Raw genomic sequence first — 22,586 nt, forward strand, 5'->3', positions numbered from 1 at the left:
TGCCATTCGGGGCGTTTCCCCGCCTCTACCTCCCACCCCCGGCCCGGAAGCGCACCAATGAGACGAGAGGAGACGAACCACCATTCAGGGACGGCCGTCCGGCCGCTCTCCGCTCCTCCCCTCGCCCCGAGTCGCCGGGACGTCATAGAGAAAGCAGGCCAATCGGGGGCGAGACCCCGTGCGTCGCGGCCAATGGGAGCGTTCTAGAGCGCTGCTGGCGCGGTCGGCCCTAGGGGGGAGCCGGGAGCGGAGCGCGGCTTCGGCTCGTGCTCCGCCCCCTCCGCTGGCGGCGAGGCCGGCTTTCCCCCTCCCCGCCTCCCTGTCCCCGCCCGGCCGGCCTCGCTCTCTTTCCCTTTCGCAGCAATGGCGGCGACGGCGGAGCAGGAGCAGCAGCAGTTCTACCTTCTCCTGGGCAACCTGCTCAGCCCAGACAATGCGGTCCGCAAGCAGGCCGAGGTAACGGGTCCGCCTCGCCCCGGCCCTGGGCGCCAGACCGGTCTGTCAGACCTCCCAGACCCTGCCGGAGGGGGGCTGCAGGGAGGCGGCGGCGCCGGCCGAGCTCCGCGTGTGAGCAGCGGCACCAGCTGCTGCCGGGGTGGCCCGGGCCTTCCCCCACGCCGCCGTCGGCGCCGGCCTCCGCGGGGGAGCCGGGCGGTTGCGGCCGATCGCCTCGGCGGGGCGCGGGGGCCGCTCTGGCCGTTGGCGGGGGCGCGGGCTCCGGCGGGTGAGGGCGCGGGGGGGGGTCTCGGCCGCGCCAGCCCCCGCTCCGGCGGCCCTGCGCGCCGGGCACCGCTCCCCCGCCCGGCCCCTTTGGAGCTCCCTGGGGGCCGTTGCTCCCCGTTGCCCATGGCGAGACGGGGCCTGGGCCGGCTCCCCCCGGGCTGGCCGGCGTGACGGAGCGCGGTCCGGGGAGGGGAGGCCGAGCCGGCGGCGGGGCCGGTCCTCGCTGGCTGGGGAGCGGGGGAGGGGGGGCGCCCCCAAACGAGGTCAGGGCGGGTGCCTGCCCGCCGTGGGCGCGGAGCTCGCCTGGACGGGACTGAAGGGCTCCGCCGGGCCACGGGGGCGGCTGCGCTTGTAGCCGCGTTGCCGCGCTCCCGGGGCGGCTCTCGCCGGGGTCGCTGGGGCGGGAGCGGCGCCGCGGCTGCCCCCCGGCCCGCCGGGGTCCTGTGCTGCTGCCCCACAATAGTTTGGTTTTTAACTCCGGAGTGGGCCGTGCGTTCAAGTATTCAGTCAGCTAAGAAATATTTCACTAAAAGAAGCGTTTTCCAATATGCTGAGTTTCTCCGTTATCAGCAAAAACTTTTCAGATGTGTTATTTCAGCTAAAATTCTTTGTGATGGCTAAGCCACGTTAATTCTTTCTGTCATGCTTAAGACTCCATTGTCAAGCCTGGTGGGGAATCTCTCCCATTGAATTAAATACTCGCGTCTAGGTTTAGCGTGAATTCCCACTGGATGGCTGCATCGGGTCTTTTATCGCTCTCATCACTTCAGCGGTCAGCAGAGTTCAGCGCATTGTTTGGCAAAGAATAAAAAGTATTATTGTTCCTGCTGCTGCGCTGAAAACACCCCAAATATAATTTGGGAATGGGAAGGAGGGGGAGACGGATGTTTTCAGAAAGCTAGCGCAGCTCAGTATTGATTCCTGCACACACTTTCTAGTGAAGTAGCAAGAATTATTCCCACATGCCTGAACATAGAACTGGAATGGAGGCTGTTCCCTGGGAGCTGAATTTCTTTCGCTTCTCAACTGCCTGCATGTAACATAAGAACATTTCTCACAACTTCTTGAATTTTATTAAAACTGTAACAAAGCAAATCTATTGGACGGCTGTCTCATAATGCCTGTGAAATAAAGCATAATTATCATAGATTAGCAAACTTTTCAAAGTCTATCAGTTTTGTATACAAATAAAAGCAAGTAGTATAACTTTGACATATTTAACTGCATTTAATCTGGTATTGGTTTCTGCATACTTCCAAGAATATGCAGGTATTTTTATGGATTAGGATCATTCAGAGTGGACGGGTCCTCAGGAGGTCTGTAGTGCAATCTCCTGCTCAAAGCAGTGTCAGCTGTCAGGTCAGACCAGGTCACTCAGGGGCTTTGTCCTGTTGCGTCTTGAAAACCTCCAAGAATGGAGGCTATACAAGCTCTGAGCAACCCGTTCCTGCTTGGCTGTCCTCATTAAAGCAAAAAGCCTGAACTTCCTTTTTTTAATTTATGCCTATTGTCTCTCATTCTTCCACCATGCACAGATGTGAGGCACCCAGCTCAGTTGTCTTCATGGTGGGTTAATGAACTTGTACCTAGAAACACAAATCTGTGTCTCTACATTGTAGCTAGATTGAATTTTAAGTTGTCCATTTCTTGAAGTAATATTTATTTGGCTGAAACTATTGCATAGCATTTAGAGTATCAGCTTGCTAAAATTGTACAAGACTCAAATGATACTAAACATCTGCACAGTCCAATCAGCTTTTTAAAGTGTACTTGCTGTTGGAAGGCAATATTGAATACTACAGGGATTCAGATAATTGCAGGTGAATTGCATATGAGGTTTTCATTTGTGTCCAATGAAAACCAGTGAGAATGAGAAATGGATAGACAGGGAACCAAAGGAGAACAGACGGTTTATTTCTTACATGTCTGGTCTTCAAAATCAGGGTGACTGGTGGTGTTACATTGAAGACTAGACTAGAGTATGTGGATAGAGTCATACCCTGTTTGGATAGGGGTATGCTATAAAAAAAAAAAGAGAAGGAAAGTCTAATCGCCTAAACCCTGTTTTTATTTAAGTGTTTATGTATATAGATCTATGTATGTGCTAGCACACTAATAACTTATTCCGACCAGTTTGCTGAAGCCTGGTTCATTCATTTCTCTCTCATTAAAAATTACTGAGATGCTGTCTGTTGGCTGGAAAAGCCTGTCTTTTATTTGTGTATCTGTCTTCTGATAGAGAAAATTGTATTTACTTCATCTTGGTGATTTTATGCTCTTCTTTAAATTATATTTCTCAGGTTTGGAAAAACACGAGTACTAAGTGTAGATAATAGATATTTGCATGTATTCTGAAAGTTGGTTCTGCTATGTGAGAAATTTGTACCTCTGGATAAAGTAGCTGGGGAACTAACCATGAGCTAAAAGTGAAGGTGTAGCAGGATCCAGGTACATAGTTAGGGCATAGCCCAGGCTGGTAAGATAGTGGAGCCAGCAAAGTAGTCCTCCACCAGCACAGAAGGAAGGTTTTGGCCATAGGTTCCTTTTTGCCAGCCTTACCCTGGTGTTCCTTGGCATCCTCTGAATCCAGTTTACTGAATCGGCAGAATTATGCTAGTGAACAGCTGGATAGGTTGCTGCCCTTTCTAGTGAATTTAAACAACTCGAAGTAGAATTTTGTTATGATCAGAATTGGCATGAGGGAAGCCAGCTTTTAGAGTGCTTCAGCTGTCCATGAAAGCATAAGTTCAGGTCTGTGCTGGGCCTGTGTTTAGGGAACCTTCTTGTTTCTGTATTTGTAGGTAATAGTGCAATATAAATATATACATTCTTGCAAACGGTTAATCTGAGAAGACTTTTCTATTCTGACCCTAAACCTCATTTAATTTTGCACTCCATGAAATAATTAGATTAAACACAGGGATTTGGGGGGGTTTCAGTGTCTTACTGATTGTGAGCGTGTACTAGCAACTAGAGAGAATATGAAGTATGAATTGACTTTGAATGAGGCTTACTAGGAAAAAGGTACAGAAAGTGGAGGAAGATGATGTCTGATAATAAATGTGTGATGGGGAGACTATTGAAAATAGCAGCTATACTGTCAAGCTGTGTAAATTTGCTAGAGAATTAGGAAGAACAGCTGCAGTGGTAAGAATAGGAAGTAGGCAGGCAGAGAACTGATTGAAATGAACCTGGTCTTTGTGTGGTAGGCTTGTTCCTTGAGTTCAGGATGGGATAGTGGGTATTTGGAAAGAGTGGAGTAATTTATCTTCAAGTTTGTGTCTGCAAAAAATAGCTCTTTCCAAGCTGGTAAGTATAGAACTATTTCTGAACGTTCTAAGTGGTTGCTCGTCAGCATGTAATTCCCCTGCTCTTACTTGCGTAGGTTTTGTATATTAGAGACAAGCATCTATAGTTTTAAAATTATCACATATACCATTTTTTGGACAGCAAAAGTTACTTTGCTGTGTGCTCACTCTAGCTTCTAAATAACAATCTAATAAAGAGCCATAGTGAATGAACTATATGCCAGAAGTGGGTAAGACAATGTAACTGAACTTCTCATTAAACTTCCCATTTTGTTAAGAGGGTTTCTCTAAGAGGGAGACGAAATAGTCTCTTTGTCTGAAATTCAGCCAGGAGTTTAGAAATTAAAAGTTCTTATTCAAAATGTGTAGTTGAGATGTGTGACTGCCACACAGCATTGTAAAGGCCATAAAAAGGTTCAAAAAGAACTGAACACATTTTTTGACTGTACATTTGTCAGTGGTTATTAACCTGTTGGTCATAGTTCAGTCTCAGGCTTCCAAAGTCCTTAATCCTTTGATGTGATAGAAGCTGCGATGGATTACCAGGAGGATATACGTTCCATATATGCTTTATTTCCAGGAGGATACTTGTTCCATTTATGTTGTATTTCATAACTTATCTCGTAAGTGGCCAGTAATGCTTATGTAGATCATTCCAATATGGCAAGTCTTACTGGATAACTAAGATTTTATTCATTATTTTAAAATAGGTCAGAAAATTTTATTTTGATAGGTTTAATTTTTTGCTATGTTATTTTCTATTAACTGGATGGATACTGAAATTGTTTAAAAAGAAAGTTGATTCATATTAATGCTTAACACATGCTTTATATCAATTGTTTACAATAAACTCTTTCCCTTTTTATGCAGGAGACATATGAAAATATTCCAGGTCAATCCAAGATCACGTTCCTCCTACAAGCAATCAGGAATACTGCTGCTGCTGAGGAGGTATGTCTCAGTAATCTTTGAAATCTGCAGATTTTCAAGGGGGCTTGGAGAAGCGGGTAGGAAATCAGTGCTGGTCATTTTGGGATAAATGAACAAGTCCAGGCATTAACTGAATCATCTTAATTTAGTGCACATTTGTAGAAGGACCACTCATTTAGTTTGTTGCATGTCAAGTTAGCTAGCTGAGACTTTTTGATGTAGGATACTTAGTTTTAAAAGTAGTCTTTCGTAAGTGACTGCTTAGATCTCCATTGTTTTCTGGCTGGGTGTATTGTTTTATGAACCGATTCTTTCCTTAAAACGTGTAACTAATATACGACTGTTACTGTGATGTTCCTTCAAGTTACAGTTGAAAAATGCTTTCCATTTTGGGGTCCTGTGCCTAAGTGTGTTAAACTTGTGTATCATCTGAAACTTCGTGTGCTTCTCAAATGGGAACTGGGGAGAGAAAAGGTAGCAGTTGTTTTGCATGTTTTATTCAGATGACTTTTGTATTTTGTCCTATTTGGTGAGGATATGCTCATTAAGTCATGTAGCAGTGTTACGGAGTGAATGGAGAGCAGTCTAAGCACTATATAATTTTTTTACTGTGGGCCTACAGTAAGTGTGCCTTTTAGTTATTCCTTAATTTTGCAAAGGCTCACACACTTTAGCAATCAGGTATATTACTTATTGGTGAGAATGTTGATTCACTTGGGTATGCAGAGTAAAGAGCAACCAGTCTTTCAAAGTATTACAGACTTTGCAGTCACTTAAAAGTAAAATCGTTTGACTTCCCTCTGCTCCTATCTAGCATTTTACTGAACAACAGAAGGGTATACCATGTAGAGTTTCTGAACAATATTATAAGGAGAGCATAAGTGTGCTGTTTCTAGATTATTATCTCTTCTGGTAGATTGTATTCCAATTTAGAGGTAGATGCTATTTGAAGTTTTTAATGCTCAGTAAGTATTAGCTTACTAATATTGATGCCTATCTACTTATAAAGCAGTGTTCTTCTGACAGAACCTTTCAATATTATACTAGCAACTGGTTGCATAAGAGCTATGTAGCTTTCCCTCCCGCCTCTCTGAGTTGTTTCAAATGATAGAAGGCTGTAGAGTAGTCTCTCTTGTATTTAAATTTGCCACGAGAAGTAAGTTCTACCGCTGCTTCTTCTTCACCAGAATAATATCATATATAATAATCGGATAATACTATGCCCTAGAAGTCATAGCTGTATTGCACATGCTTCTGTTTTGAATACATTTGATAAGTCTGAGTTGACAACTACAAAGTCATGCTTATGTAAGTAAATACTTGCTCCATGTATTTTAACTGATTTTATTCTCTTTATGTCAACTAAGGAAATAACCCAGTCTAAAACGTTTTCAGAGTCTTGCCAATGACTTGGCTACCAACTTACTCAAATGCAAAGAAACTTTTCACCTGTAGAAGTTACTCTTACCAAAGACGTAAGAGGTTAATATTTGTAGAATAACTTGATATTTAACTCCACCAATGGATAAATCAGTGAAAGCTCATAACTTAAGTAGATATTAGGTGATGGACTCAAAACGTCCTGATAGTAAAACCTGCAAACAACCTTTCTTCCCTATTGGATTTCCAAATACAAAGTATCCTAATTAAAGCCTAAGTGAAGTCATCCCCGTGCTTGATCTAAACATTGCATATAAACATACAGGGAAGCATTCTGTGCACGTTTAGTATGGTGCTAGTATCAATAGATGAGCATATGTTTCATGTAGATCCAAACGCTGGGCAGAATAGTGCATGTGTCACCAGTGAATAGGGCTTTAGGCCTGGTATATGTCCTCTGAGCACACCGAATGTACCGGCACCACTGAACATGGGCTGCTGGAAGAAGCTTTAGAACTGTAAAGGTCCCTCGCCCAGGCTATGGGAAAGCTGCGTTCCAGATCCCTGTTCATCCTGAAGCCTCTTTATTGCTTTACCCCCATCCCAGGAAAACTAGGCCGAAGAAAATACTCCATCCTGGTTGCAGGAGCTTGGCAGCGGTGTTGTAGAGGTCACAAGATTTGTAGGACTATTTGGACAACAGCTGGGGGAATCCTGACTCTGTAAGCTAGTAGTTTTGACATTTAAATGGAGAAACAGAGATTCAGATCCTGTTCCCAGGACCCCTTACATTTGATGTGGAAAAGATAATTAAGCTTGATCAGAAGTAACTCTTTTAAAAACTAACTGTAAAACAGGTTTTCTTCTAACCAAATGCCTAAACTGTGAAAATAAGCACCTTTTCCCTCTGTTCTCATTTCATAGTTTCCTGATAGCAGAGTAACGCTGTTCACAGAAGTGAAGCGTTGGACTTAGCAGTTAGAACACTTCTGCCGCAGATGATATGCGAGTTTGTACACCTCAGGCTGAGGAGGGACTTGAACCCAGGTCTCAAACTTCCCAAATGTGTAGTCTCACTGTTACAAAGTTAGGACTGTACTTTTTCCTACGCAACTGCATTTTAAAGGCTTGAACAGAAAGGTGGTATATATTCACAGTTTATTTCATGGTTTTTACTCTTAGGATGTCTCTCAGGTGTTAGAGGCTGTTCCTTTGCCATTTTGATTTACCACTTAAATCTCAGAGAGGAACAGTTGTTCTGCATTTTCTCCTGCATTTTTATTCTTCCTGGTTAACTCCAGATTGGCAGTTTGCGGTTGTGTCCTAATTTACAGTTGACTAATTTCGAGCCCTGTGAAATACAGTAACACATGCTGTATAAAACTGTGTTTCTGCATTACTCAGAGCCGCCTTACAGGGCTCTGACCTTCCCTTCCCCTTCTCCATGTTGCCACATGAAAAGATTGCATTTCTTAGTCTGAAAACCACTGCATGGGCAGCCTCCTCTTCAGCATTTGGAGGGGAAGGAAGGATGGACTTCTGATGCACCACAATTCTGCCTTTGAGTTGTATGTGGATCTTAGGCACTGCACGCTTTGAATCCCACATGGGGCTGGATCCCGGAATAAGGTTGTGCAAGTCCATCTTTGGACCATGTCCCAAATATTGATTGCTTCCATCCATGCATGTTTTCCTCCTTGAGGACTTAAAAGGAGCATTAAACAAAAGTAAAAATCACTGTGACTGTGCTACACAAGATGGTTGGTCATTTTCTTACAAAATGTGTAGGGTTACCTGGACACTTTGAATGCTAGTGGAGAGCATGGTATCCCAGATTTCTGTTCATAACTTTTCTGCTGCCCTGCTGAGCAAGTTGGTTTTCTTCTTGTGCCTTGGTTCCATCATCCATAAAATCCTAGAACATCTTTAAAGCACTGTAAATGCTATTAATTGGAAGTGGTATGTTGAAATTTGAGTAGTATGACGACCTTTTATGTTAATACATTTGACATTCCAGTTGTATGTGAGCACCCCAGCAATTTAGGCATGCAGAAGAATCTAATGCTAGGAGAGAAGTCTGCTTTTTTTATGCTTCATTAGTAGATGGAAGTTCTTTGGGGATGTATACTTTATGTTATTCCTGTTCTCAATAAAAACTATAGCTGCTAAGTTACAGGATTTTAAAATGCTCGTTTGGGTACTTTTCATGCTTAAATATAGAAGAGCCTTTGGTGTGTGTGAGAAATACATTCTTCCTTAACCCCAGAGCAGCCATGTTCATCAAAATTAAATTGACAATGGTAATTTTTATATATAGGTGGATACCTGCTGAGGAAAACATGCCATTTATTATTAGGAGTCAGTTGCTTCTTTGTTACTCCTTCAAACATTTGAATTTTCTTTTGGGAATTGGAGAATTTTTTTCTAAGCTAGTAACAATAACCAGGAGCTAATTCATGTAGTGTTGATCTTGTGTCTTTCTGTATGCCTTGTTATTTGTGTTTTTGCTTTGCAATCAGGCTGTGTTTGGCAGTCTTCTAATATTTTAAATTAAAATCTTCAGAGGTGGAAATTATTACCTTTGAGACTACAAGCTTTATGGAAACAAGCTCTATTCCCTATCTGGCCATGTATTATTACTTCAGGAAAGGAATGAATTTAACGTGAGTTCGGTCGTTATCGGATGTCGAAGAATATGTGCAGGTACATGATGCCCTGAGTAAGGGAGAGTGCGTGTCTTGTTTAGTCCCAGAAAACTTGCTCCCCGGTCAAGGCTTCTATGTAAGTTCACCATACTAATGAGGAGAAATTTAATCTTCACAATATTGGTGCCTCTAGGGATGAGAGAAGGAAAGATACCATTGTATTGTGGTACCAGTAAAGTTTTTCAACACATTGTGGAATTCCCAGAGGCAGTGCGGAAAGAATCTTTCTCCTTCCTAACTCATGTGCCCCATGTGATGACCTATTGCTTGAGAACCTTGGCTTATGATGGGAACTGTGGCACTGGTGGGCACTGTGACTCTCTTTGTTCACGGGCTGTCATCCTTAGATCTACTGGGGAAGACCTACTAATCCAACATATGTGGTGGCTTTGGTCCATGCTGAAGCCGTTGAGGAGGAGATAAGGAATGATCTAGAGTAGGGTTCATTTCTAGTCCTTCCCTTCTGCTAGTATAGAGACACAGTGTACGCACTACTCCTTAGCTGTATAGAAAAGAGCTGGGTAGATCGGAAAAGGGCACAGTGAGCCTGGGGACTGCAGGACATAACAATAGTATCTCAGGTAATGTGCTAGCAATACCTGATTTTTACAGGGTACATTAAAAGTTGAGACTTTGCAGCAGTTTGTGTTTCTCATCTATAGGTTATGCTCTAGCAATATGGTTAAGATCTTTTAGAAATTGGACTTTGTTAGTTCTGCTGTTTGTTGAACATTTTTGAATTCCAAAGGCTGTTATAAATTACAAGTACACATATAAAAACCAAGTACACATTAAATAAGAACACCTTAGGAAAAAAATTGACTGTGTGTTGCATTAGATTATTTTTTTGTGAGAAATTAACGTGTAAGGTTTTGTTACACATCAGAAGTTTGAGGGTGTTTTTTAATTACTGTTTGTCCTTCTAGAAACACTGCTTAGTGAACATCCTAGTTACTAGATCATTCACAGTGCTTCAGGTGTCTTTTTGCCTTTACTGCATGTGTTGCTCTATTCATTTTGAATTACTCAGCCATGTTTTTTGCTTCTAGTTCTTGTATAATTGTAATTAAATACAGGTACATAAATGGTATGCAAGCAGGAAGCATAGACAGTAGAAGTATGTCATATTGAGGTTCTTATGCTCAAATTCAGGTTTAAAGAAAAACATTTCATGATATGCCTGCAACAGGCTGAAAGCTTTGGGGCTTTTTTTATTGTTGTTGTTCAGAGTAGAGTTTTATTTGCCACTCGGGGTTCCTCAGTCTTTAGATCTTTAGTGTGAAGTTTGGTTGTTTGAGAAAGTGAAGGTTTGCAGGTTAATCATCTGACAGAGTTGTCCCATTAAGTCACTTGTTAATCCAAAAAAACCTGTCTGGATTGTATTTATCTCAATGGGCCGTTTAAAATAGGAAGAAGACATGCTTTAAACATCTTCCAGTAACGCAGCTAAGTCCTTAACTTGCCACAAAACATGTCTAAGGTTCAGCTCTAGAAAATAAATGAATACCTCCATGGATTTCATGATTATTTCTTTGAGGAGCTGTAACTGTCAGAAACAGGGTTGTAAGCTGATGTTTCTTTACAATGTTTCTACTTCCTATCATAATTGTCGTCTGTTGCTTGAGAGGTATTCCATTCGCCAAACAAGTCTACACAGTGAAAACTGATCATTTGGAAGCATGATGTCAGTCATCTTTCCTCATAACAGCACGATTACCATATCAAAACTCTTTAACCTACATACTTTCTTATTCAATAGGCTAGACAGATGGCAGCTGTCCTTCTACGACGTCTTTTGTCTTCTGCTTTTGAAGAAGTTTATCCAGCTCTTCCACCTGGTGATCAAACCTCTATCAAAAGTGGATTGCTGTTGATTATTCAGTTGGAAACACAGTCCAGTATGAGGAAAAAAATCTGTGACATAGTTGCCGAATTGGCCAGGAACTTAATAGGTATTTTATATAAGCTGGTATTGTGGTAAGATGTTTATGTATTCATAGTAGTTTTATTTCTTGTTCTCTAGTCTCATGTAGATGCTTGCAAATCATGTACTAGATGATTTCATGGTTTAAAATAAAACCTAATATTTGTTTACATTATCCTTGATCAGATAAAAATAAGACTCTTTAACTCTGCTTTTCAAATTGCTTGGTTTAGGTGAGATTGTATTAAGATTTAGCAATCCAGTTTTGTTTAATTTCTCATGAATATTGTGCCGAACATCTGCATCAATTTATTTTTTGAGTGCTGTTACGTGACAGTAAAAAGAGATCATCTTCTATTCCTGAGTGCCTTTTAGATTTAACATTTCAGCTGTATTTTACACTGCAACTTGGACACATCTTCAGATCATTTTTTTTTGAGTTGATTTTAGTAACAATGACGGGTTGCCCTGTGCAGTTGAGATCTAACCACTCTTAAGTTTGCTTATTCTAGAACTTTGTTCTGTTTAATCTAGATGAAGATGGCAACAACCAGTGGCCAGAAGTTCTGAAATTCTTATTTGACTCTGTTAGCTCTCAGAATGTGGGACTGCGTGAGGCTGCTCTACATATTTTCTGGTAAGCTTTCACACTGCTACTTTTTTGCAGGTTAGCTAAGTCATGTCTGTAAAAATGTTAGAAAAAACCTGTCACAACTATATAAATTAACAAGCAATCATATATATTTCATTTATTCTTTTGTATTGTGGTTTACTTAACTCTTTAACATCTACAGTTACAATCTGTAGCTTAAACAATTGATAAGTTTAAAACAATAGTTAAGGTTAAACTGTGAGTTTTTGTTGATGTTTTGGTCTTTTCTTATCCCTAGGAATTTTCCTGGGATTTTTGGGAATCAACAGCAACACTATTTAGAGGTCATTAAGAGAATGCTGGTTCAGTGTATGCAAGATCAAGAGCATCCATCAGTAAGACTTTTATGTTCTTTTTTTGATAAGTCCTGAGCATAGATAGGATCTTAATGTAATAGTCTCAAACTTACAAAGGTTAAACTATAGATTCCCACCAATAGATTGCGTTACCTGAAACTGATGTACATCTGGAGTTTTGACTATGCCTACTGCAAAACAAGTTTCAAACCTTTCACGGTCCTGAAGCTGACTAGCTGGCTCATATCTGCTCTGTTTAGGCCCAGACTCTTCTAGTAGTATGCCTGGAGAAGCCTAGTTGTAGCGGCCCGAAGCAGAGCCAGGGTCTTAGCCGGAAGCATGAGAGATCAGAAGGTCCTTGTTAAGCTCTCTTTCTGGCCCTTGTGTTTAACAGTATATATACATAGTATCTGTACACAGTATGTCTCAAAACTCTGAATATATGACAGCTCCTTAAACTGTGCCTGTTTTGCTGTAAGGGCATGTTAGAAAAGCTTGTTTTTCTGGAAGACTTAAGATTTACTGATTTGCAGAGAATTGTACTTTGAAAACATTTCTCTTGTTGTGGAAAATACTGGGCAAGGGTAGGAAACCCTGCTGTGGTATATGGGTTCAGTTTGCTGCTCCCCCATGGATTACTTTTTTTGACCTTTGAAAGTCAACTGAGTAACATTTTCTAAAGTACCACAAGTCATGCCTTTAAAGAAGCATGTTTTAAACGCTTAGATCACACTTTCTGAAAAAATGGGACTTTGACGCTTGCATACACATTTGAAATTGGGATGGAAGTTGAAAACAATAGTTTTTTCTTCTGTTAAAGAAAAACAACCCAAAACAAACAAAAACAAAACTAGGAAATACTTACGACCTTGTAATATGATAAACTTCTTTGTATAACAGAGGACATAGTTGCTGAAGACCTTCATTATTGCATTACCTTAATTTGAAGTAAGATGTAAAATCCCATGGTAAAAGCTAATTGCCACGTCTGTTAGGAAAATGTAAAAGGGAAATGATAATACAAAATGTAGTCTCATAATAGGCTTAAAAGTTAAAAGAAAACAAAGGCATGTTTCCTTACCAGTTCTTCATGTTTATTTATCCAATCCTGCCTGTCTTCTAGATCAAGACTCTGTCTGCTAGAGCTGCAGCTGCGTTTGTGCTGGCTAATGAGCACAATCTTCCCCTTCTTAAACATTTTGCAGACTTGTTACCTGGAATCTTGCAGGTAAGAAACCACCCAAGTGACACTTAATCTGGCATTGCTGTCTGCATTGGCTGTATCCGAACGTAAATTATTGGTCTGCAAATTTGTGTAGCATATGAAGTTTTGCCAAGACTTGGATTAACTCTTTATTTTAGTTAGCCCAACCATCAGTCACCAGCAAGATACGGTGGAAACTGGGAAGGCATTTTGTTAACACATGCTAATTGACAGGGATTTGAGGAAAATAGTTCAATGCTGTCAGCGCTGATTAATTTATACAGTGTTACCTAGATAAATAAACAAAAGTTCTTCATAAGGTATTTAACTCCAAGTCATACAGCTTTTAGATCAATCATGATATTGAAATATACTTTAAATATTGGCTACCCTGAGATTTCAAGTAATCAGTAATTTGGAAATTCATTGACCTATCATATCCTGTATCTCTTCAGTTTAGAGGAAGGTATCTTCAGTTTAGAGGAAGGTATCTTCAGTTTAGAGGAAGGTGTAGAATTATTCTGAATAAAGATTCTCAGAGTAAGAACAACAGTCTGGACAAATAGTCTTTATTTGATAATTTAGGAACTTCCAAACAAAATGCATTTTTAAGCTTCTTGCAGTTTCTGAGGCTGGATTAAATCTCTTTTAGGATGCATGAATTTGAGCAAAAGTTGGAATTCTAATATAAGGTTGTTTACGTTTGGGGGGAAGACTATTGTAAACTGAACCAGAGACAGAAATGGTTTGAGTTCTGAAGGACGACAGTTTCACAGTATATTTCCCTTTCTGTATCAAGAAAAAATGGAAATAACTAAGTGCCTGTGATAAGAGTGATAATGAACTGTAGGTGATTTTGAATTAGGCTAAATTTAGGTTAAAGACTGACAACTTGCTGCAGTCAGTACAGCAGGTTTCTGTTGACAGTGTAAGCTATAAACCTTGTCTGTGTGTGCTTTGTGACAAGCTGAAGAAAAATAGTGCAGAGTTTACTGGCTTCTGCAACCAATGGAATTATGCTTGATCTTAAATGAAAACTGAGAGGAATGTATTAAAATCAACTGAACTTGAAAATGGGCTCCGGTGTGTACAAGATACGTATTTTGATACTGAGGTTACTATCTGGTAGTTAGTCCCCGTCTGTGACTTTGGCAGTTAACAGTTGTGTTGTTCAAACACTGTAACTGGCTGAGAGGACCTTTGCTGCTGAGTAGCGTACCAGTGGGAGTGAGGCAGGATTTGGGGTGGGCATGCCATTCGTCTTGATGTTTGGCAATTAAATAGTATGCTGTTTTTAGACTTAAGACTAATAGCCCGCTTTGTGTGATACAAGTTTCAATGCTGCTGGTTTAGGCTGTAAAAACACATGCACTGGGCTTGCATTTTCAAGTTTTATTTTGCAAACTTAGAGCACAGAACTATGCTATGAAATCTGTCTTTGTAAAGTACTTACTGCGAGAAGGACTAGATTTTCTGGCGGTGGTAACACAAGATGGATATGAAGATCTGAGTTTATAAATAGGAGATGGGATGTGTTAGAATAGTGGTGAGTGACCTTTGGAGACAGTTGGATGCTTTTTCTGTTGCTGTTGAAGTTCATTTTGTTGAAATACTGGCATGGTAAAAAAGCTAAAAATAAAACAGTCTTGGCAATTCAGTCCTTTCAGTACAATATCTATAATGATTATGCTGGAAGTTGAACTTTCGGAACTAATAGTTGAAACTTGTATCCAAGAGATGTATCTTGCAGTGGAGGTAAAAGCAGCTGGAACTTAACTGACTGCTGTCGTTGACGGTGTTCGAAAGAGACACAGAAGAGTGTCTCTGCCTTTTAGGGCTCACTGTGCGCTTTGAACTTCTTTCTTCAGAAACCTGGTCATCCTTTAAAAACGGTCAAATTTGCAATGGGTATAAAATACAGAGTTTTACAGATTTTTCCAGTAAATATTACATTATCCTTTGCCAGAACTGGAGGACGATTGGTAACTGTTAGTCCAAGAGGCCTTAACCAAGATAGATTCCTTCCCACCCCAAAATATTTCTCATACTAGAAGATGCTTTTTCTGTGTTTAAAGTGTGGGCTGTTTGAGTGGCATTATCAAAAATGTTGGATTCTTAAGTATTAAAAAAACCCAATTATTCACTTTAGAAAATTTTTCTGCATTAGGAAGACATCAGATACTTTGCTAATGAAAATTCCTTTCAAAACCCCAAAAGTGTTTAAAGGCTGTTTTTTATTTGGAGGTTTGGGTTTTTGTGTCCTACTTGTAGAAGAGTTTTAACACCATTGAATAACTGTGTGCTCTTTTGATACTAGAGTATCAACCTTATCAGTAAAAAGTAAGATTTAAGTTACTTTTCAGAATGTAGCTATTGCTTAGGAAAGATACTGGAAAAAACTTGATTTCTTTTTCCTGTGTTCTGTGACTGAAGGCTAAAAGGTCTGTTTTAATTTGGTGGCTCTCCAGAGTTGTCTGGAAAAAAATAAATTATTTAATCTTGAGTTTCCTGGTGTTTGTAAGTGTAAGCTATTCGAAGCTGTTCCCATGTAACAGGGGAAAAAAGGAGTTAGGCTCACTTTCCTTCTTTTGGGCAGTTACTTAGAGGAGTTTTTCTTCATTTACAATGGGTTTTGAAGTTGTACTTGTGAAAACAGTGGTTTTGCATGTTAGTGCCTCTGGTGTATGACTGTAATTCTTTCTGAGTGTCTAGTGTGTTAGATTTAAATTAATAATGGTCAAAAATGATGGTGCATATATATGTATAGATAAGATTGTGAGCCACAACTAACTTGTCGTTTTGGACCCTGCATGTTATCTCTTTGTAGTTGTTACGGATTTATGCACGCTGGCCGCTGTAGTGGGGTGCGACCCTAGGATCCCACTGAAAATACGAAGTCTGAATTAAGGGTTTCAGTTAGTTTATTATTAGTTCTCAGGTTACAGCTCGAGCTGGGTGGCTCTGGAGAGGGACCCCTACGCTGGTTCATGCCTCTCAATTATACCTATACCACCCATCACCAGATACCCAAGTCCAATCACTTAATTCTGGTCAGTGGTCTCTTTGAGTTCTTACTGGTTTTCACTGTTGCTGGGCTGGCCTTGTTCTGAAGTTACTTCATTCTCACGGAATTGTCTCCTTGGTCATTCTTCATGCCACTTGTATTTGCCAGCTTCAGCTAGTTCTTTCTTAGCAGCATTAGTTTTAACAAAAAGTTTACTCTAAATCAGTTCTTGCAGCCTAAAGGCTTCAACTACTTTAGCTACTAATGCTAAGCCACTGAAGCTGAACGAGACTGTTCAGAGACCAGAACACGGTTAATCACATTGCTTCTGTAACAGCGCTCCCATTCATAGTATTTTTTTTTATTTAACTTATCTTCATCTTATATCTTCATAGGCTGTAAATGATTCCTGCTACCAAAATGACGACTCTGTTCTGAAATCCCTTGTAGAAATTGCAGATTCTGTTCCCAAGTATTTACGACCACATTTAGAACCTACATTGCAACTAAGTCTGAAGGTAAAGCTAGGAATTTTTTTTTAAAAATCACTCTTCCCACCTCAAAACTTCTTTTCTAACAGTTTGCTCTAATCTTCTGGATTGTAGCTGTGTGCAGATGCCAGTCTGAGTAACATGCAGCGTCAGTTGGCGCTTGAAGTAATCGTGACCTTGTCAGAAACTGCTGCTGCTATGCTGAGGAGGCATACAAACGTTGTTGCGCAAGCTAGTAAGTACTTTACTCATTTTCTTTGTTGAAACAGTTTGTCTCCCTTTACAGTGTTAAACTGACTTTGCAGATGGTCAGTGACAAAACCATGTCAAACTCACAGTTTGCTGGTGCTGATAACTTTAAGTGCCACTGAATAGAGTTTTCTTAGAGAAAAAAACCCTTCTTTTTATGACTCTGCATAAATTAATCTGTGCTTATGCAGCCACCAACAGTTTGAATAAAAATACAGTAGATTCTTGGTGTTCCCAAGGAAAAAGCTACTTTGATGCTTTTCTGCTGGCTTTGGGAATTTGTACTGAAAAAAAAAAAATTGATGCGTTTAGTTCTGAAGTTCTGTGTTTGAAGTTTGACATGTAGGCCAGATACTCTGTGGTGCTGGCAACTGAAGACTGAAGGAATTCAGCATGCATATTGAGCTTCAGTGTTGAGTTAAAGCTGTGAATTCAAAATCAGATGCTTATATAAATACTTAGAGGTAGTCTAATTAGTCTATTTAACATGCAGATTGTACATTCTTTGGAAAGGAACTTTTAAAATCGTGCATTATTATTTGAGATACTAAAAATAACTGTCTTCTGGACATCCACAGCAGCAATGCTGTACACACTGGTATTTCTCTGGCTTTTAAAACCTTTTTGTGAGTGGATCAGGGCAGTGACACAGCAGTGTAGCCTGCTGTTTGGAAGGATTCTTTTCCTTCCCTGTCACACTTGTATTTGCCTAGATCCTTACTTTTTTCTGAAACTTGCATAAAGACAATCTGTTAAAAGGCAAATTTCTTTACTTGTGTGCATGGACTGGGGAAATTTGCATATATACATGTCACTAAAATAATTATAAAACTTCTGGATCTATTTGGCTTACATGTTGCAGCTGTTGACTAGGAGTTGAAGTTTGGTTTACTTGTAGAATAGTTTTTTTAAGAACAGATCCTTTTAGAATTTATTTTTAAATTTGAGATTTTTTACAATGCTGCATTTTCACTGTATCCTGTAGCTCGTTGGGACTATTAATGCTTGACACTTGCTGTCCCCAAATCATCACAAGCTTCTTAGCTGGTCAGGCAGCATAGTGAGGTACCTCGTATCTCTTTAGAATGTATTACTTTTATATTGGGTTGCTGGTTGCTGTTCAGGAGTGAAATATTTGTATTAAGATACTGTATTAAGATAAGGCACCATATGAGGATGAAATACCTTTGGTTTGCAGCCCATTGTAAAATTGCTGTTAATATTAATGAATCACTAAGATGAAAGACATTTATTCTGCAGAGCTAGGAAAGGGGTTATGTTCAGAGAATGATAAAAAAGTAGCCAAAAGGGATTGCTTTTGTCTTGGTTTTGTGCCTTAGTTTGTAAGGCTTTCTGTTTTCATTCCACTAAAAAGTTGCTACATCGCTTGATCCTCACAACTACAACTGGGTCTTAGGCAAAACTGTCATCTTATGCTGGTTTTACTGAACATGATGCTGATTTAGAAGTAAGTCTGTGTCCTGTGTACCAGTACCTGCTCAGAAATTCCATCTGGATTCAGACTTCCCTCCCTGAGCTCAGTGTTTAAGACAGTAGAGTGTTTTATTGCGTTCCCCCTAGAAATAAGAGCTGCAGCCTATCTTTGGCTGTAGTTTTGCTCAGTTGCCAGAAAATGGAGAGTCCTGGCATGCCTCTGAAAAGAAGCAGGCTTAGTGGGCTCATTCTTCACTTGTTTGTAAATACTCTATATATTGGCAATAATTGAATTTTGAGGGCTTTCTGGGACGATGTTGAAACTTTAATGCACAGCTCTGTATTTAAAAAATAAATCTTTGTGAAACTATATTTACTGGCAACCACATTCATATTAAATGTCAATAAGAAACAACATGTTCACAGGCTTTTGCAGGTTCTAGATATGATGTTGGCCAGACAGCTTTACATGGCAGTTTATTCTCAGCTTTATTTGTTAGTAGCAATGAACGCTATGCCATCAGTTTTTGGAACCACATAGCATTTGTGACAGATGATGGTTGACTTCCATATTTCAGAGCTGCGATGATACATTATTTTCACCTGTGTGCTTATGAGTATCTGTGTCTGAAGAGCTTCTGAGCTGTAATTGTATTTTTTTTGAGGAAATTCTTTTCAGTGACTAGTGAGTATACAGAATTCTGACATGTGGGCATCATGCTAGAGAGTTCATAGCGTGGATTAAGTTATCTTGATATGTATATAAAAGCACTGTGAAGGTTTTTGCAACCATGGTATAATCTCTGGCTGAAGATACGTGGCTACATCAAGCAAATCAATCCATAATTTGGTCTTTTCTTGATACTTGACCCACAGTGTTGTCAGTGAGCAACATTTTCTTCTGTCATCAGCTCACCAGAAGTTTCTCATCTGTCCAGATGTATGGTGAGATCAGTTTGCGTAGGGTTGTGCTTCTGTCATAGGTACTGTAAAGGACAGTTAACTATGATGCCTGTCTTCACCATATGTGGTGGACTGTCCTAAGAAGGGTCTTAAAGGTTGCGTATTTGACTGAGAACTTTTGTTTTGAGGGCAAAGTGAAGCTTTTTTGCATACATGATGTTGAATTCAAACAACTGCTCTGAGTGGTAGGTGTAACACAAACAATACTTAAGAGCACCTTATTTTGCTCTGAAAGTGCAAGGTATACTTTTCACCCCTTGGGCTTCTGAAGTGCACAGGAACAGGCAGACTTACAATAGACAAATTGCTGCACTCCTTCCTCCTGTGAGAACAACTCAGAAGAGTAAGTGATGTTTATTGCATAACAGTCGAATGTTATGATAAAGATTGTGTAATAGCCTTTGTAAAGACTTATACTGAGAAAAACAGACAGAATCGATCTACAGATGTAGAAGTAGAAAACATGCAAGATGTTTTAATGATACAAAACAAAAATTTACATTAAGTGGGGAAAATCCTCAAGTTCTGAACCATTATCTTATTGTAAAAGTAAAGCTTTATGCTAAGTGACCACTGTACAGGTAGTTAACAAAATTTATCACGTTAGTAAAACTAAGGGTTGAATAGTAGTCTTCCATAATGAATAGTCTTTTTCATCAGTAAATGTTCAAAGGATGATGACAGTTTCAGCAAAAAGAATTAAGTATGTCTGACTTCTTAAGGCATATAATACTATTTTGAACTCTTTCAAGGAACTTAGACTTTTTAAAGGAATTTACTTTCCAGAATTTACTTTCCATAATTTTTATGATTTAACAAGAAATTTGCTTTACGCTGTTAGTTTTGGTAAGAAATACTCAACTGTGTTTTCATTCTCAATTTGAATGGTCTGAAAATACTTTTCTGAGAACTTATTCTGAATTATTGGCTGATGCAGTTCGACAGACTTGACTATCTGATACTGGAAGAAGTTATGTTTCTTCAATGATTTTTTTAAAGGAAAGAACTTGAAATTTATGCTTGTTATTTAAGAATCTATTTTAAGAAAGCAACCTGAGTTGAAATTTTTTTTTTTCAGTTCCTCAGATGTTAGCAATGATGGTTGACTTGGAAGAAGATGAAGATTGGGCAAATGCAGATGAGCTTGAAGATGATGATTTTGACAGGTAATTATAAAACTAGTTGTTTCAATATATTATCAGGACTGTGTGGCTAAAGGCAGATTTTAAGTGCAGGATGCAAATGACTGCAGTGCATTACTTTTTCTTTACTCAGGTAAGTCTTCTAGTTTTGTTCCCTTGGTCATGAGCAGTATGTATGAGTGTTCTCAGACAGTTTATATGTAGGTTATTTAGGAACTGATTAGCAAGTAGGTAAATTCTTTCCATATTTGTGTATTGCTGTAGCTTACTTCTACAAGATGCATGTCTGCTGTTTTGCACTGTAAACTTTGCAAACTTCTGTTTCATCTGTCATTCATGTTACCCAGTTCAAAGTCAGTGCTTCCTAACACCTTAAATTGAGGGCTTACCCTGATACTAGCTAGAACCAAAGCTGAAGGATACTGACCTGTTTAATCATCTGCAACCAATCTCTTCCTATTTTCCTGTACCTATGCCCTTGAAAAGGTGGTGTTAAAGAAAAAAACTGCTTACCTTAGAAGGGACATCAGAATACATAATGGAATTTCTTGCTGGATTGCATCTAGCTCAAAAATACTACGATTTTGCTATTATTTTAAATCCTTTGGTATGGCTAACACTGTCTTGTGTCTTAGGTGAGAAAGATCTACTAAAGATGTCCAGTCTTTCTAAATTGCTTATTCCTGCATGCTTTGTAGCTTGCTCCAACTTTTCACTAGAATAACAGTGGTTTGTCTACAGCATCCTGTTACATCTGCTCTTGTCCAAATACAGCTAGAATGAAGCAGAAGGTGGCAGATAACTATTGCCACGCTTCTGTAAAGGCTTGGATGTCTAGACATCTTTTTGCCACATCTGGCATCACCTTTGAGACTCAGATGTAATTAGAGTTTTGAAACAGTTTGTCACAGAATACTTTGAGATCTTCATAGGAAGATAAGCAACAGGAGAGATGTTGATTTACCACTGAAATTTATAGCAACTTCTACTAGGTATCAGACATGTAAAGACACTTGCAAAACTGATGCACAGGAATTTATGGAAGAACCTGTTTAATCTCTGCTTGATTTGGAATACTTCTTGTTCCCCTTGATTATGGAATTGAAAGTAAGCTGTCCTTTCTTCCCCCTCTCACCTGGTAGACCAGATCCTTTTAACCTGTTCTGTTTCCTCAGCTTTGAAATTTTGCCATACGGTTAGAACTGTCAGGCACCACTGCCTTCAGGTTTGTCAAGTATTTGGATCTCTTCATTCAGACAAATTTCAAGGGGAAGTAGTCTATTAAAGTTCAGATCCTCATAAAGCCTTTCAGGGTGTGGAATTTTATTCAGATGGGCTGCTTTAGGCAGTTTAGTAAGTACTCTGAATCATCCACTTGAGGCATGCCAATATCTGTTTATTGTCAGCAGAGTAACTTTGTTCTTCTAAATGCATTAGCTGTGTATGAATTTTTGAGTGAAAAAGGTCTTTTTATTATTACAAGTTGAAGTAGAGCGAGCAAAGATCAGAAAACAAGTTATGCTCAGCAACTTAGCCCAAAGGAGAAACATAGCTCCTTTGGCCCTCAAAGTAACAAGAAAGCTTGAGGCTTAGACATTGGATATCAGCTAGTCTCTTTGTGACTGTGTGTGTGGTGTTAGTTTTTTTTATTTTGGCAGGTTTACTCATATTACTCTGTTGCCCACCACTGAAGTTCACCTTTGTGGAGAGTTGCTGATTAGCTGATGTGCATGCTAACCTCTTCTGGTGCTTGAGTCTTTGTAGCTTTGTAAGAAGACTAGAATTTCTCTGCAATCTAAGAAACAGGCTAATGATCATCAGGCTGTTGCCACGTTAGGGTGTGTTTGGATCTGACTAAGGGGGATGTGAGTCAGCCTACACAAAAGCAGCAGGGAATATTTTAGCATTTCCAGGTTTTTGTTGCTCTAATTTCAGAGAACAGTGAAATTCAAAAGGAGGAAAAGGTTAATCCAACTTCCTCTTTTCCTGGCAAAAGCCTTGCAAACATTGCAGAAGTGTGTGGTCATTTTTCTAAGATAAACTATCTTTATTTCCTCAAGCTGAATGTATGAATTAATGGTGGGAGGAAAGAACTCAAAGAATGTAATTTCAGATGAAAGTTGCCATTAACTTTAGTAGGTTTGCTGCAATCTAAGCCTGTGTGCCCATGCTCTGTTGTCC

General features: G+C 39.8%; 1 protein-coding gene across 1 annotated transcript in view; it reads left to right on the plus strand.

Annotated features, from left to right (window-relative positions):
• The first annotated feature begins 290 nt into the window (after positions 1-290).
• The window catches only part of IPO5 (importin 5), a 44,972-nt gene continuing 22,676 nt past the window's right edge, over positions 291-22,586 (plus strand). Inside the window, exons 1-9 of the mRNA XM_040584416.1 lie at positions 291-456; positions 4,902-4,982; positions 10,806-10,998; positions 11,505-11,607; positions 11,861-11,957; positions 13,042-13,146; positions 16,522-16,644; positions 16,732-16,852; positions 20,342-20,429. Coding sequence (XP_040440350.1) covers positions 364-456; positions 4,902-4,982; positions 10,806-10,998; positions 11,505-11,607; positions 11,861-11,957; positions 13,042-13,146; positions 16,522-16,644; positions 16,732-16,852; positions 20,342-20,429 — 1,004 coding nt within the window. The 5' untranslated portion in view covers positions 291-363. The remainder of the gene's footprint in view (positions 457-4,901; positions 4,983-10,805; positions 10,999-11,504; positions 11,608-11,860; positions 11,958-13,041; positions 13,147-16,521; positions 16,645-16,731; positions 16,853-20,341; positions 20,430-22,586) is intronic.

Source organism: Falco naumanni, chromosome 2, assembly GCF_017639655.2.
Source record: "Falco naumanni isolate bFalNau1 chromosome 2, bFalNau1.pat, whole genome shotgun sequence".
NCBI classification, from domain to species: domain Eukaryota; kingdom Metazoa; phylum Chordata; class Aves; order Falconiformes; family Falconidae; genus Falco; species Falco naumanni.